Raw genomic sequence first — 17,755 nt, 5'->3', positions numbered from 1 at the left:
TATCTCTCCATCTGTTTGTATTATCTTTAATTTCTTTTATCAGTGTCTTATAGTTTTCTGCATACACGTCTTTTGTCTCCCTAGGTAGGTTTATTCCTAGGTATTTTATTCTTTTTGTTGCAATGGTAATGTTTCCTTAATTTCTCTTTCAGATTTTTCATCATTAGTGTATAGGAAAGCCAGAGATTTCTGTGCATTAATTTTGTATCCTGAAACTTTACCAGATTCATTGATTAGCTCTAGTAGTTTTCTTGTGGCATCTTTAGGATTCTCTATGTATAGTATCATGTCATCTGCAAACAGTGACAGTTTTACTTCTTCTTTTCCAATTTCTATTCCCTTTATTTCTTTTTCTTCTCTGATTGCCATGGCTAGGACTTCCAAAACTATGTTGAATAATAGTGGTGAGAGTGGACATCCTTGTCTTGTTCCTGATCTTAGAGGAAATGCTTTCAGTTTTTCACCATTGAGAAAGATGTTTACTGTGTGTTTGTCGTATATGGCCTCTATTATGTTGAGGTAGGTTCCCTCTTTGCCTACTTTCAGGAGAGTTTTTATCATAAATGGGTGTTGAATTTGGTCAAAAGCTTTTTCTGCATCTATTGAGATGATCATATGGTTTTTATTCTTCAATTTGTTCATATGGTGTATCACATTGATTGATTTTGGTATATTGAAGAATCCTTGCATCCCTGGGATAAATCCCACTTGATCATGGTGTATGATCCTTTTAATGTGCTTTTGGATTCTGTTTGCTGGTATTTTGTTGAGGATTCTTTCATCTATATTCATCAGTGATATTGGTTGGTAATTTTCTTCTTTTGTAGTATCTTTGTCTGGTTTTGGTACCAGGGTGTTGGTGGCCTCAAATAATGAGCTTGGGAGTGTTCCTTCCTCTGCAATTTTTTGGAAGAGTTTGAGAAGGATGGGTGTTAGCTCTTATCTAAATGTTTGATAGAATTCACCTCTGAAGCCATCTGGTCCTGGACTTCTGTTGGAAGATTTTAAATCACAGTTTCAATTTCATTACTTGTGATTGATCTGTTCATATTTTCTGTTTCTTCCTGGTTCAGTCTTGGTAGTTTATACCTTTGTAAGAATTTGTCCATTTCTTCCAGGTTGTCTATTTTATTGGCATAGAGTTGTTTGTAGTAGTCTCTTAGGATGCTTTGTATTTCTGCAGTGCTGTTGTAACTTCTCCTTTTTCATTTCTAGTTTTATTGATTTGGGTCCTCTCCCTCTTTTTCTTGATGAGTCTAGCTAATGGTTTATCAATTTTGTTTATCTTCTCAAAGAACCATCTTTTTGTTTTATTGATCTTTGCAACTGTTTTGTTTCCATTTCATTTATTTCTTCTCTGATCTTTATGATTTCTTTCCTTCTACTAACTTTGGGTTTTGTTTGTTCTTTTTTCTCTAGTTCCTTTAGGTGTAAAGTTAGATTGCTTATTTGACATGTTTGTTGTTTCTTGAAGTAGGATTGTACTGTTATAAACGTCCCTCTTAGAACTGCTTTTGCTGCATCTCTTAGTTTTTGGATCATCGTGTTTCCATTGTCATTTGTCTCTAGGTATTTTTTGATTTCCTCTTTGATTTCTTCAGTGATCTTTTGGTTATTTAGTAATGTATTGTTTAGCCACCATGTGTTTGTGTTTTTTACTTTTCCCTGTAATTCACTTCTAATCTCATAGGGTTGTGTTCAGAAAAGATGCTTGATATGATTTCATTTTTCCTAAATTTACTGAGCCTTGATTTGGGACCCAAGATGTGATCTATCTTGGAGAATGTTCCATGTGCACTTGAGAAGAAAGTGTAATCTGCTGGGATGGAATGTTCTATAAATATCAATTAAATCTACCTGGTCTATTGTGTCATTTAAAGGTTGTGTTTCCTTATTAATTTTCTGTTTGGATGATATGTCCATTGGTGTAAGTGAGGTGTTAAAGTCCCCCACTATTGTTGTTACTGTTGATTTCCTCTTTTATAGCTGTTAGTAGTTGCCTTATGTATTGATGTGCTCCTACCTTGGCTGCATATATATTTATAATTGTTATATCTTCTTCTTGGATCGATCCCTTGATCATTATGTAGTGTCCTTCTTGTCTCTTGTAATAGTCTTTATTATTATTATTATTATTTTTTTGTAGTACGCGGGCCTCTCACTGCTGTGGCCTCTCCTGTTGCAGAGCACAGGCTCTGGATGCGCAGGCTCAGCGGCCATGGCTCACGGGCCCAGCCGCTCCACGGCATGTGGGATCCTCCCAGACCAGGGCACGAACCTGTGTCCCTCACATCGGCAGGTGGACTCTCAACCATTACGCCACCAGGGAAGCCCAATAGTCTTTATTTTAAAGTCTATTTTATCTGATATGAGTATTGCTACTCCAGCTTTCTTTTGATTTCCATTTGCATGGAATATCGTTTTCCATCCCCTCACTTTCAGTCTGTATGTGTCCCTAAGTCTGAAATGGGTCTCTTGTAGACAGCATATATATGGGTCTTGCTTTTGTATCCATTCAGCGAGCCTATGTCTTTGGGTTGGAGCATTTAATCCATTCATGTTTAAAGTAAATATTGATATGTATGTTCCTATTACCATTTTCTTAATTGTTTGGGTTTGTTTTTGTAGGTGCTTTTCTTCTCTTGTGCTTCCCACTTAGAGAAGTTCCTTTAGCATTTGTTGTAGAGCTGGTTTGGTGGTGCTGAATTCTCTCAGCTTTTGCTTGTCTGTAAAGCTTTTGATTTCTCCATCGCATCTGAATGAGATCCTTGCCGGGTAGAGTAATCTTGGTTGTAGGTTCTTCCCTTTCATCACTTTAAATATGTCATGCCTCTCCCTTCTGGCTTGTAGAGTTTCTGCTGAGAAATCAGCTGTTAACCTTATGGGAGTTCCCTTGTATGGTATTTGTCATTTTTCCCTTGCTGCTTTCAATAATTTGTTTTTCTTTAATTTTTGCCAATTTGATTACTATGTGTCTCGACATGTTTCTCCTTGTGTTTATCCTGCCTGGGACTCTCTGCACTTCCTGGACTCGAGTGGCTATTTCCTTTCCCATGTTAGGGAAGTTTTCGACTATAATCTCTTCAAATATTTTCTCAGGTCCTTTCTCTCTCCCTTCTCCTTCTGGGACCCCTATAATGCAAATGTTGTTGCATTTAATGTTGTCCCAGAGGTCTCTTGGCTGTCTTCATTGCTTTTCATTCTTTTTTCTTTATTCTGTTCCACAGCAGTGAATTCCACCATTCTGTCTTCCAGGTCACATATCCGTTCTTCTGCCTCAGTTATTCTGCTATTGATTCCTTCTAGTGTAGTTTTCATTTCAGTTATTGTACTGTTCATCTCTGTTTGTTTGTTCTTTAATTCTTCCAGGTCTTTGTAAAACATTTCTTGCATCTTCTTGATCTTTGCCTCCATTCTTTTTCTGAGGTCCTGCATCATCTTCACTATCATTATTCTGAGTTCTTTTTTTGGAAGGTTGCCTATCTCCACTTCATTTAGTTGCTTTTCTGGGGTTTTATCTTGTTCCTTCATCTGGTACATAGCCCTCTGCCTTTTCATCTTGTCTATCTTTCTGTGAACGTGGTTTTTGTTCCACAGGCTGCAGGATTGTAGTTCTTCTTGCTTCTGAAAGAAGGTGTTTTCAATTCAAAGCATATGGAGCTTCTGCTAGTGATGGAGGGTCTCCTGCAGAGGCGGGGGACAGCTGTGGCTCACTGTGGGGACAAGGACACTGTCAGTAGAAGCTCTGGGAAGTACTCCATGGTGTGATCCCTCCCAGAGTCTGCCATTAGCCCCACCAAAGGGCCTGTAGTCTCATTTTCTTTATTCAGCTAATTTCAGCTAGCTCTTTGAAAATTTTCTATTGACAATTTTTTTTTTATTCTTCCAGGAAATTGCTTCTCTCACATTTTTATAGTTCTGCATATTGTTCATCACTAGTTTAACTTGTTATAAAGTACTAGGCATGATTTTGAAATAGGATGCTATTTAGAAAATTTTCTCAGATAGGATTATTTTGTGACTCTTTCAGTTGTTTTTGAAGTTAGCATCCAAATATGCTTTTGAAACAGTGAAACAGTATTCAAAAAGTTCTGAAGTAGCAAGACAGGTCAGAATAAACTCAAGTATTCTGAATGATAGAAGGACTGAGGCGTTCTAACAGAGTTGCCATATATATCGTACTATATTAATGTAACCACTCTTCAAAGAATTAGAATACATAAAATACTCCACCCAGTATGAGAAATTCTAAGTTATTATCGTTTTGTTTCCAGAAACATGGAGATGGTCAGTTAAAAAAAATTTTTTTTCATGGTCAAAGAATTTGGTCTGTATGATAACTTGTTGAGACTTATTTTATGGACATAAGCAAAATTTGTAAGTGTTCCATACAGTTGAAAAGAATGAGAATACTTCAGTTTGGGGGTGTTGCTGGTTAATTACATTGTCCACATCTTCTCTAACCTTATGAACTTTTTCCTTAATGTGTTATTAAGAGAAATATGTAATGGCAGATTTGTCAACTTCTTGTAATTCTGACTGGCATTTTTGATTTTTATATATTTAATGCACAAAAGTGTGTTAGGTTTAAAATGTCCATAGTTTCCTAGTAATTTTAGTCTCATTAATATGTAGAGACTCGCTGTAGTGATGCTTTTTGCCTTAGTCTATTTCATTTGATATTAAAATAGTTACACCAGCTTTCTTTTAATTAGTATTAGTCTAGTATATATGATTACTTCCATTCTTTTTCTTTCAACCCTTCTGTGTCTTCATGGTACTAAGACTATCTCTAGTAAAGAGCATACAGCAAGATTTTATTTTGTTATCTAATCTGATGATCTTTCTTTTAAATGGATAATGCAAGAGGGAAGAGATATGGGAACATATATTTATAACTGATTCATTTTGTTATAAAGCAGAAACTAACACACCATTGTAAAGCAATTATACTCCAATAAAGATGTTAAAAAAAACCCACACACACACAGAAAAAGCCAATTTACATTGATTGCCTTTACAAGTATACTTGGATTCACTTCTACCAACTTATTTTAAACTTTCTACTACTCTACTTTTCTGATTCTTTATGTCCTGCTTCCATCCTTGTTGCTTCTTAGATTAAGGTTTCTATTCCCTCTCATTTCATTTTCTCCCCATTAAAAGTAGGGAGGTTATACACTGTTTTATTATCTTAGTGGCTTCCCTAGAAAATTTATCATGTGTATTTAACTTAACAGAGTCCTATGTTAATTAGTCTCTTTATCCTCATACTAAATAATACAAGAACCTCAGCACACTCTAACTCAAATCACTCTTCCTGAGTTAAGTGCCTTAGTTGTCTGGGATTCTGTTTCTATCTTCATTTTTTGTTGCATTTCAGATCTTTTTTTGGGGGGGGGTTCACTTTCCTTCTTTGTGAAGAACACCCTTTAGAAACTCCTTTTAGTGAGGGTCTTTTGGTAGTAAACCCTCTCACTTCATGTTTGCTTAAAATGCCTTTTTTCCCATTTTTAAAACATAGGTTTTTTTTTTTTTTTTTGAGGTACGCGGGCCTCTCACTGTTGTGGCCTCTCCCGTTGCGGAGCACAGGCTCCGGACGCGCAGGCTCAGCAGCCATGGCTCACGGGCCCAGCCGCTCCGTGCCATGTGGGATCTTCCCAGACTGGGGCACGAACCCGTGTCCCGTGCATCGGCAGGCAGACTCTCAACCACTGTGCCACCAGGGAAGCCCAAAACATAGGTTTTTTGGGTTTTTTTTTTTTTACCTGGATATAAACGTGTAAGTTAACAATATTTTTTCTGCACTTTGAAAATATCATTCCAACAGCTTTGGGATTTGATTGTTCCTGAGGAAAGACAGCTTTCAGTCTGTTGTTCCTTTATAGGTAATCTCTTTTTTTCTCTCTGCTTTTAATCTTTTCTTTGTCTTCAGTGTTTCTTAGGTATCATTATGAAGTTTTCTTGTTAATTATCCTGTTTGGGATTCCCTGAGATTCCTGAATATGAGACTTCATATCTTTCACGAATTTTGAAAATTTTTAATTCATTATGTCTTTAAATATTGACTATACTCCATTCTCTTTCTTTTCTCCTGCTAGAATTCCAATTAGCCATGTGTTGGATTTTTTTTTTTTTTTTTTTTTTTGGCAGCACATGGGCCTCTCACTGCTGTGGCCTCTCCCGCCATGGAGCACAGGCTCCAGACGTGCAGGCTCAGCAGCCACGGCTCACGGGTGCAGCTGGTCCATGGCATGCGGGATCCTCCCGGACTGGGGCACGAACCCATGTCCCCTGCATTGGCAGGTGGACTCTCAACAACTGTGCCACCAGGGAAGTCCCATATGTTGGATTTTCTTAATCTCTATGTCTTTTAATTCTCACTTTCCACTCCATTGTCTTTCTAATACTGCATTCTGGGTAATTTCTTCAATTCCATCTTCCAGCTCATCAATTCCTTCTTCAGCTGTGTCTAATCCACTGAGGTTTCTAATTTCATTATTCCATTTTTTCCCATTTCTAGAAGTTCTATTTAGTTCTCTCATATCTGCTTGTCCAATTTTGATAGTTACTTGTTCTTTTATCATCCTTTCTATAGTCTTAAAACTTTTACTTTGACATATTAAATATATTTTCTATTCCATAACTGATCAATTGTTAATATCCATAGCATTTGTGGGATGAATCTGCAGTTTATTGTGTTGGTTGATGCTGCCCATGGTGGCTTCCTTTCATGTGTTTGTTGATTTCTGATTTTGAGCTCATTTGTCTTGGAATTTTAGCTTTGGGAATTTTTTGTGGACTGGGTTTAAAGTTCATTCCTTTAAAGAGGCATATGTTCCCTTCTGCCTTGGGGAACACTAATAACTTGGAAAAACTTTTAACTATATTTTCAGCTTGGGGCATTTAAAGCCACATAAGTACTGTGAATACTAGTCCCAAAATCTGTGTGAGTACAGACATTTGATGATAAGGAATTATCAGTGCAGACTTCTTCTTTGTCCTGTTCCATTCATATCCAAGGCTGAGATAGACATTTATCCTTACTGCCCCTCTCTGTGGGACAAGATTGTTTTAGTTTACCCACTGAAAGTGTTACCCTTCAGAGACACTGGCTCTATTCAGGGGTCTCTGATTCAATTCCCCTTCCTTTCAGACTTCAGGCTTTGTGTCTTGGCCCTGTAAGTGTGAACCATTAAACCTCAGGCTAATTAGGCCATTAGAAATTAACACTTATTTTACTGGGTTTACACTTCCTTGTTGTTTCTGGCATCAGTAGGATTTCCTTCCCTTCCAGCTTAGCCATGCAATACAAAAATATATTTTTTAAGGCTTATCCAGATTTTTAAACTATGCAGACCAAGAGGATTTGCTTGAACATTTAGTTAGCCATAATGTTCAACCTGAAAATCTATTTCCTTATCTTACGACATTAGCTTGTATATCCAAAACACTTATAATTGTGATGATAGCCATCATCTCTGACTTGTTCCTAATACCATGTCTTTGATATTTCACTATGTAATGTGTTCACTGTTAGGTTTTGTATAAATGGTCTTTATCATATTTAGGTGGTTTCCTTTTCTTCCTATTTTACTTGGGATAGCTGTTGAAATGTATGAAGTATTATTTGACATCCACCGATAGATTCAGTTTTGCTACTGAAATTTACATATGTACTCTACCATTTTTTATAAAATTGAGAATACACAAACATGGAAAAACTTCAAGCTGTGAGAATTAAGTCCCCTCTTCCCATTGCAGTCCCAAGTTCCCTAGTTCCACACCATAGAGAGTTTATTGTGACTTACCAGAGATATTCTCTACATACTCAATTGTTAGATGTGTCTCTTAATGCACACGCACAGTGACATATATATACACACAGTACTGTACCATACTTTTACTTAGTAACACACTCTAGAGAGCTTCTCTACTACTTATAAATAAAAGAATAAGAAAAGAACTTTCTGCTATGATGGAAATGCTCATTTCTGCACTATTCAATATGGTGGCCACTAGACACATTTGGCTAGGGAGCATTTGAAATGTAGCTGGTGTGACTAAGTAAATGAATTTTTAATTTTAATTACTTTTAATAGCTACATGTGGTTAGTGGGTGCTGTACTGAACTGCTCAGCTGTATAGCTGCACAGGCCATCTTCCTGGTTTTACAGAAGAGTGACCTGAGCTGCAGAGAAATGTTTTAGTGGCAGAACCAGGATTGGAACTCAGATCTCCTATCTTTCTCTTCATTCCTCTTTCAATTTTAGCATAGCTGCTACTTCAGCCTAAGGACTTTTTTGGGTGTAGGGTAAGCGACTCTCAAAACCAATATCAATATGACCAAACCCTTCAAGATGCTGCTCTTCCAGGGACTCATGGAATCATCCCTATTTAACATCCATCACTTAGGGTCAGCCTGGTTTACTTCAGCTGCTCATTCCCTACATCACTAGGTTCTCTTAAAGCTTTTCCCCATCTATACTGCCACTCCTCTAGTTTGACACCATTATTATCTTATAAAAGGATGCTTTGCTGGTGTTTCTTCTACTGCCTCTGAGCACCCCTCCTGCTGCTCCTATTTCAGATCATGGTGTTTTGCTCACAAGCCATCAGCAGTTACCACTGGGCACTGAATATAGTCTAAAATTTTTACTGCAAGGTCCTCTATAATGCAAGCTCATCTTATTTCTTTAAACAAATTTCTCATTTTAGAATTGTTTTTAGATTTATAGAAAAGCTGAAATGGCAGTTCAGATAGTTCCTACATACCCTAAATCCAGGTTCACCTATTGTTAACCTCTTACATTACTACAGTACATCTGTCACAACTAATGAACTGATATTAGTACATGACTATTAACTAAACTCCATATTTATTTGGGTTTCACTAGTTTTTCCTTAACATCCTTTTTCCATTCACACCTATTCATCATTACCTGCCTCATGTCCTCTGTTCTAGGATCATTTTTTCAGAGATGTCTGGTTTTTCAAGACCTTGACAGTTTTGAAGAGCACTGGGTTTTTCCTATATTTTTCTCATGGTTAGACTAGGGATTTTGGAGAGGAAAACCACAGAGGTGAAGTGCCCTTTTCATCGCATCCTATCAAGGTCACATGCTATCAACGTGACTTATCAATGGTGACGCTAACTTTGATTTGGCCAAAGTAGTGTCTGTACAAGGTTCCTCCACTCCATACACTAATCATTGGAAGCCAGTCACTAAATCCAGTCCACTTCAGGGATGGGGAGTTAACTTCTACTTCCTTCAAGGAGTTATAAATTAATAACTTATTTGAAATTACTCTGTAAAGAAGATTTGTCTCTTCTCCCTCATTTATTTATTCAGCTATTTATTGATATCAATGTTGACTTAAGGATATTTATTTTAGACTTTGGGTTATAATCCAATATTATTGTTACTCATTTTCTTGCTCAAATTTCCACCTTTAGCCATTGGGAGCTCTCTCAGATGGGCCCTGAACACTTTCAACATGCTGCCCCATAGATGTATTTTTTCCCCTAGTGCCTCTTTTTGGCACTGCAAGATGCTCCAGGCTCATCTGTATGCCCTGCTCCAGTCCTAGAGTCTGACGATACTCCAGAAGACCTGGTTTCTATTATTGGAGACTGGAGTTAGAAACCAAGGTCTGGGTGCTGGTTCCCATCTTCTTTGTTAGCCCCACACCCCACTCAACCAGTGCTGATGGTCACCTACCCATGTGCTCCTGTCTCTATAACACTCTCTCTCCACTCACATCGAAATCCACAGGTGCTTACCAGCAACATTTTTTACTAGAATGTTCTTCTCCTCCTTCATCTGGCTGAAATTCTGCTCCTTCCAGAAGGCCTGATTCAAAATGCCGCCTCTTTCATGATGCCTTTCCAAATCTTCAACTTGACAGCCCACAGCCCTTCATAGTACAGGTTGTGAGTTACCTAAAGGTGGCGCTGTGATGTATTTACGTCCGTATCCCTAAACTCAGCAGTAGGACATAGGAAATTAAATGGCTATTGCTTGATGAATATTAATTGACTAGATTAAGGTCAGTGTAAGATGTAGTCTTTAGGGTCTACCAGGGAAAAAGAAACACACACACATACCCAACACAAAACAAAAACCCCTCCTGCAGAACTTTTATGTCCAAGGGACCCTTCCTGGTCTCATGCCCGAAGAAGATACCCTGTTTCAGTCATATGTTATTGCGAAAACCAGAAGAGAGAGCCTTATGACTTCCATCCCTCAGAAAAGGCCTTTTCTGTTCCCAGTTACACGCACATGTTCAAAGATTAGGATCAGGGGAATCTAACATGCCATAAGGCAAATTGCAGAGCTGTCCCAAGTCAGGAAACCTCAATAGGAAACAGGCAGCACAGCCCATGGTCAAATGAAATGATGACCTGGGATAGGCATTTCCCTAGAATCCTTTGCCTCCTGCCTTTCTCACTCAGTCACATCTACCGCCTAGGGGATGTGAGGTCGGGGATGCAAATATAGCAAGATGACCATGGATGCACCCGCAAGCTGAGACGCTGGGAAATGTGTCCCAGCTTCAGACCATTCTGGGACTTTTACCCCACTTATTGGTGCACTGGGGTAAAAGAATACCCGGGGGAACCGAGGATATTGCATCTATCAGCCGCCCTGAGAAGAGGCTAATCTGGGATAAAAGATGAGGTGAATTTCTGTCAGGGGCTAGGGAGAAACTTCCTCTTCATTCTTGGGGGTGGGGAGTTTTTGTTCTGAGGTGTGGAAAGGGCTGGAGCCATTGTCATGAGAGGATGGGGGTGGGCACCATAAAGAGGCAGGGCCAAGTGGCCAGCATCTGACTTTTCCCAAGCGGTCACACCAGTGGTACAGAGAAGTGGCCAGTGTTGGGAGGAGCAGTCCTTACAGTAGAAGTTGCACCCTCTGGTCTTCCTGGATGATGCTGACACCCCTTCCCTGAGTTCCCTGCATTCACCTGCCACGGCAGGCAGCTCTCAGCAAGCTGACGTTTCCTATCTCGGGCCCTGAAGCGCTCGCCTTCTCTACCAGGAGTACAATCCAGGGGTTCTTAATTCCTACACAATCCTCAAGCACACAGTGATGGGAGCCATAGGATAAATGTCCCTGCTCCCTGTCCTGAGTAGGGTGATTTTGAGGGGTGGTGTCACCTGGTTTCTCAGAGGGACCCCTGCAGCCCTGAGCCCTGGTTGCAAACAGAGCTGTCATCCTTATTCATGCACCCTTAATGGTGTTACTCTCTTCCTCTCTTACATTCCCCGCTTGATCACCTGTACTTTCTAAGATCACCCCTCACATAAACTTCCTCCACTCAAGTCCTTGTTTCAGCATCTGCTTTCAAGAAAATCTCAACTCAGATATGCTGCCAGCGCAAGAGGGAAGATGCAGAGAACAGAGGCAGCAGTGGGCAGCTGGGCTGGGCAGCTCAGAAAGAAGCACCTGGGGGAGGCTGCACCAGAAGCATTTCCCAGACTTGCCTAGGGACTCAGAAGGGCAAGTAGACCGGGCACTGATGCTGAGCAAGTAGCATCTGGTCACACAGAGGAGCAGCAGGTACGATGCCGCCCTCTCAGAGCTCATGATCAGAGAGCACCCAACCAGACAGTCCACCTGTCATCTCAGGGACGCTCAACTATTCAGAATTTCACCATAACAATAACACACATGCACCTCTGGCCCAGAGATGCCTGCCTTGGCATCTTGCTCATTTCTGTGTTGAGTCCTTGCTCCATGATGTCATCAGCATGGCTTCCCAGATTCCAGGTCCATATCCTGCTCCCGAGATGTGACTCGGCATATCTGGACTCCTGAAGGTTGCTATGCCATTTTAGTTTTTTTCTAAATGCCAGTATTTCATAGTTAGTTTACTAATCCCAAACTCAGCCCCCTCCTACTCTCCATGCCCAGCCCCAGTACAATTTGAAGCTGAATTTCTGGAAATGGTCATGCCTGCTTCATCTTAGTACCATCAGGTAATAGTACCGTACCTACACATGGATGTTTATTTGTGTGACAGGTAGCCAGTTAAAAACACCAAGTAATATGCCCAGATATTGATTTCTAAACACCATTCTCTAATAAAAGAAACTGGGGCTCCTTGGAGAAGTAGTTGATTCTAGGGCCAGAGTAAAAGCGAAATATAAGAAGCCTGGAGCATCTTATGATATGAGAAAGTAAAGAAGTGCTAAGAAAAAAAAATATGGGGCAGCACGTCCAGGAAGTGCCCAGGAGCCAACCTGAAAGAGCTCCTGGGGTCAAAGGGAGAAGTATATGAGCAAAACATGAATAATGATAACATTGATGATAAACTAAAGTATAATAAGTATCTTTGTATCCATACTGATGTAAATAAATAAGTAAATGGGGGACAAGGGACAACTTTTCCTTACAGAAGACTTCCAGTTAATAAATGTGGAAGGAATAGGAAACTAGAAAAATAGAAAACCTCCATGAGGCCACCACAGTAATAACTGGCAGACATACTCCACCAATTACAATTAGTGGAAGGAGTGGAAGGAGAAGCAAGATATTTGCAAAGTCTTAAAGTATCTCCCCACAGATAAATTAATAACAAAGAGAAAAATAGCAACTTTACAGTGAAGGAATCTGGCAGACACCACCTTAACCGAGCAGTTAATGTTAACATCAGCAGTGATAAGACATGTTAACATCGTGTCTGCCCTGATATGATGCCCTGAGGACACATCAGCTCCGTGGTGTCGTTCCCCAAAACATACCACCTTACTTTAATTGTGAGAATACATCAGACAGACCCAAATTGGGGGAGATTCTGCAACATAACTAACCAGTCCACTTCAAAAACACCAAGGTCATGAAAGACAGGAAAGACTGTCCCAAACAGGAGGGGACACAGGAGATGTGACAACTGAATGTAATGGGCCATCTTGGGTTACCTCCTAGAACTGAGAAAGGACATGAATGTAAAAACTGGTGAAAGCCAAATAAATTCTGTGATTCAATTAAGCATTGTCCTGAGGTTAATTTCTTTTCTTTTTTTAAATTTATTCATTTTAATTTATTTATTTTTGGCTGCATTGGGTCTTCGTTGCTGTGCGCATGCTTTCTCTAGTTGCGGCAAGCGGGGGCTCCTCTTTGTTGCGGTGTGCAGGCTTCTCGTTGCAGTGGCTTCTCTTGTTGCGGAGCACGGGCTCTAGGCACGTGGGATTTAGTAGTTGTGGTACGTAGGCTCAGTAGTTGTGGCGCACGGGCTTAGCTGCTCCGCAGCATGTGGGATCTTCACAGACCAGGGCTCAAACCCTTGTTCCCTGCACTGGCAGGTGGATTCTTAACCACTGTGCCACCAGGGAAGCCCGAGGTTAATTTCTTAGTTTTGATGCTTGCCCTAAGGTTGGTAAGATGCTAACATTAGAGGAAGCTGAGTAAGGGGAGACAGGAACTCTCTGGACTGTCTTTGCAGCTCTACTATAAGTCTAAAATTAGTTCAAGGGGCTTCCCTGGTGGCGCAGTGGTTAAGAATCGGCCTGCCAATACAGTGGACACGGGTTCGAGCCCTGGTCCGAGAAGATCCCACATGCCGCGGAGCAGCTAAGCCCGTGTGCCACAACTACTAAGCCTGCACTCTAGAGATCGTGAGCCACACCTACTGAGCCTGTGTGCCACAACTACTGAAGCCCACGTGCCTAGAGCCCGTGCTCCACAACAAGAGAAGCTCCGCAATGAGAAACCTGTGCACCGCAACGAAGAGTAGCCCCTGCTCGCAGGTACTAGAGAAAGCCCACACACAGCAAATAAGACCCAATGCAGCCAAAAATAAATAACATTTAAAAAATAAATTAATTAATTAATAAAATTAGTTCAAAATAAAAAAGTTTTAAAGAAACACTAACAAATGGGCTATGGATTTAAGTGTTAAGACAATAGTGAAATATAAAGAAGATCTGGGAGAACTTCAGAGTGCTACCAAGGCAGTAAACAGCTTAATGTGAGAAAAGGATTTTGGAGCCAGAGAAGTTAAGACAAATGATGAGGTTCTGAGCTAAGGAGGAAGCAGTGGGGCTGGAAAATATTGTTGAAAGCCATCCCTGACCTAGCACACAGTGAGCCAGGCACTTTTCCAAGTGCTGCACATGTACTAACTGATTAAGAAATGGGACAGGGCTTCCCTGGTGGCGCAGTGGTTGAGAGTCCGCCTGCCGATGCAGGGGACACGGGTTCATGCCCCGGTCCGGGAGGATCCCACATGCCGCAGAGCGGCTGGGCCTGTGAGCCTGCGTGTCCAGAGTCTGTGCTCCGCAACGGGAGAGGCCACAACTGTGAGAGGCCCGCGTACCACAAAAAAAAAAAAAAAAAAGTAGAGAGGTGTGAATATGCCCGGCGTATGTCATAATGTGGTGATGGTGCTCATAAACATAACAAAACCACGAATGAAATGATGAAAGACTCTGACTGGGCACTCACTGTGCATCAGGTGCTATTCTCAGCACTTTACATGGCATGAACCACGTGTGTGAGTGGTCAGAGGGGAGGCTGACAAGCCAGCTGGGGATCGGATGATGAAATGTTTTGAATGTTGTACTCATAGGCCTGGACTTTGTCCCACAGGTAGGGGAGAGTGAGTACTGGCAAGATGAGACTTGCAATTAAAAAAGGTTCCTCAGCTAGCCGTGTGGGGAACGGGGTGGAGGAGGTGAGATGGGAAGCAAAGAGGTGAGTTGGGAAATTGTTTCAACAGTTCAGACAAGTGAAAATCGCAGGGAGGAGGAATGCGGGAGAGAATTCTGAGCAAGAAACGGGCCTTGGAGACCCCCCGCCCCGCCCCACAGCCATGGGTGGGGCAAGGAAGAGGGGAAGGGGTTCTAGTCACTCAGAGGGGCAGGAACATCTTCAGGAAAGTGGATGAGCTCAGCTGAGGTGCACGCAGGTGGAGGTGCCGAGTGCAGTGGGCAGCTAAGAATGAAAGTCTAGAACTTGGGGCAGTGGTTAGGATGAGAGAAAGTGGGGCGCAGAGAGGGGAAGTCCAAATCCAGTCAAGTTAAATCTGTCCTTTCATCACTAACCTCACCCTGAAGTCTCCCGTCCCTGCCTCCTCCACACTTTCACACAACAGGTATGAATGGATACAGGAACACATACCCTTCTAGACGCAAGTTACCTGGAGACGCACAGGGGCCAAGCATCATAAAGCACATACTTCCGCATACTTGCACCAACCTAGAGAGAGATATGCAGAGGAACACACACACACACACGGGGCCATAGATCACAGAGGTACACATACACATACAAACACACATACATACACACAGGTCCATAGGAGAGAGGTACACAAAAGCATACATGCATCTCCACACACATGTAAATAGACCTACAGAGGTCAGAGGAGCGCAAATTTCTGGAGAGGGCGAGGCATGTATTCCAGTGTATGGTGGAGTCTTTCCATGCTGATGACCCTCAGCTGTGAGGGGGGTAGCCCCATCTGGTCACAAAGACTCCCTTTGCAATGCATTCATGTAAAACATTCCAAGAGGACATCTAACTGATCTGTTATCCCACACAGGACCCATTCCTATTCCATTCCAGGTGGACTGCTGTGAATGGAGAACAACTCTAAACTAGGAGATTAAAGACATCCACTGCAATATTCAACTCTCCTCTTACCAAAAAGCTTCTGCAGGACTTGGCCATCATATAAATCTTCAGCCAGGTCTTTCACAATGATTCTTTCTCCAACCAAAACATCATTAATCCAGTCAATTAATACCTACAGAGAGAGAGAGAGAGAATAAGAGAAGAGTCATGGGGTATTTTCTTATAGAACAGCTTTCTCATCCTGGACAGTTAAAATTTAAATGAACTTCAGATTTTGAAAGGAACAAAACTATCCAAATGACCCAGTATGTGGACAAGTAGCTGTGAGTGGGAGCCCCAGTGGCTCTGTTAACTTTCAGGTATGAGCTCTTCTAGTGCTGATGGCACCAGCGTCTCTGCTAATACCTCTGACCGCTACCATTCTTTCCCCGAATGGCAAGCAATGTTTGCACAGTGCTTGGTTGTGTGGTTTTGTACCGGCAAGAGTATGGGCTTTAGAGTTATGCAAACTGAGGTTGAAAACCCCACTTTACCTACTAATTAATTTGTGCATCTCTGGGATCTATGGACATCTGTGTGTGTGTGTGTGTGTGTGTGTGTGTGTGTACCTCTGTCATCCATGGGCCTCTGTGTGTGTACCTCTGTGACCTATGAATCTAAGGCAAGCTAGTTATCTGCTCTGAGCCTCTGATTCCCCACCTCTATAACTGAGGTTGAAGATACCTCCCACACTAGGTGGTAGAAGAGAATTACAGGAATTCCCTGGTGGTCCAGTGGTTAGGACTCCGTGCTTCCACTGCAGGGGGCATGGGTTCGACCCCTGGTCAGGGAACTAAGATCCCATATGCCGTGAGGAGTAGACAAAAAAAAAAAAAAATTACATGCGGCAAGGACCAAACAGTCAGTAAGGGCAGATTTTATTCATAAATAAAGCACTCTCCCATTGTGACATCTGGCCAGGTGGTTACTGTGTTCAGGAGGGGAAATCAAACACAGAAGTAAACATATCTGCCCAAGGACAGAGGTAACCGTGAGCGGAGATAGGAATCGGACTCTTGTCCACCTCACTCCAAAGCACACGTTCTCCTCCCTGCACCAGGCTCCCTCTCAGTGGGGCTGTGCAGTCTCCTGCCCTGTCTGTATCTTAGCCCCCGTCATTCCCTGAGAGTCCTCCGTGAACCAGGCATCCAGCAGAGGCATTCCAGGTGATGTTTCACCCAATTAATCCACACAACACCCGAGAGGCAGGTAGCATCCGGTAAGGAAACTGAAGTCTGCACAAGGCCATTGCCTTTTTAATTTTAACCTCTTGTTTTGCTTATGAAGATATTATTTATATAAAATAAAATCAACTAATTTTAAGTACACGGTTTGATGAGTTTTGGTCACTGTACACGGTTGTGTAACCACCACCACAATCAACACACAAAACAGTTCCCTCTCCCTAAGAAGGTTCCTTTGGTTTCTTTGTGCTCCGTTCCCCCCCGCCACCCACCCAATCACAGGCCTCAGGCAACCACTACAGTTTTGCCTTTTTGACCATTTCACCTATATGGAACATCATCTTTTGTGTTTGACTTCTTTGATGTGGCAGAAGTAATTGCCTTTACAACACAGGTGGGAGCTGGGCTAGGTTTCCATCCCTGGCTGGAGCCCTGTGCCTTCAAAGCACATTGTTCTACTGTCCTAAGGCAGGAGCTTCCTTTTTCCCTTCCTCCCTCCTTCCTTCCCCTCTCCTTCCCTCCCCTCTCTTCCCCTTCCTTCCTTCCCACTCCCTCCCTCTCTCCCTCAACCATCCATCCATGCATCCATGAATGCATCCATCCATGCGTGCATTCATCCATCCAACATCTACCCACCCAGAGTTTATTAATACCTGCTGTATGTCATACTCTGTGCTGGATCCTGGGAGTACAATGATAAAAAAAGAGACAATCTTTAACCCCAAGCAGCTCACCATTTAGTGAAGGAGACAGAGAAGTACATGAGTAGTTGTAACGCCATGTGGTGACTACAGTGACAAAACTAAATGCATGAGCCACAGCAGCACACAGAGGGGCTGAGTGACAGCCCTGGGGTTTAGAGAAAGCTTCCTGGAGGACGTGACCCAACTTTGGCTTCAGGTGAAGAGCAGGTAGAGCCCCTGGGGGCAGGGGCTGCATGACCAAAGGCCT

General features: G+C 41.9%; 1 protein-coding gene across 2 annotated transcripts in view; it reads right to left on the bottom strand.

Annotated features, from left to right (window-relative positions):
• Positions 1–17,755, bottom strand: part of PARVA (parvin alpha) — a 197,575-nt gene that overhangs the window by 62,295 nt on the left and 117,525 nt on the right. For both annotated transcript variants that reach the window (XM_060103083.1, XM_060103082.1), the window contains one exon: positions 15,651–15,753. In XM_060103083.1, coding sequence (XP_059959066.1) covers positions 15,651–15,753 — 103 coding nt within the window. The remainder of the gene's footprint in view (positions 1–15,650; positions 15,754–17,755) is intronic.

The sequence above is a fragment of the Mesoplodon densirostris genome, chromosome 7 (assembly GCF_025265405.1).
Source record: "Mesoplodon densirostris isolate mMesDen1 chromosome 7, mMesDen1 primary haplotype, whole genome shotgun sequence".
Classification (NCBI taxonomy): Eukaryota; Metazoa; Chordata; class Mammalia; order Artiodactyla; family Ziphiidae; genus Mesoplodon; species Mesoplodon densirostris.
Note: the sequence above shows the minus strand (reverse complement) of the source record. Positions and strands in the feature narration are given on the sequence as shown.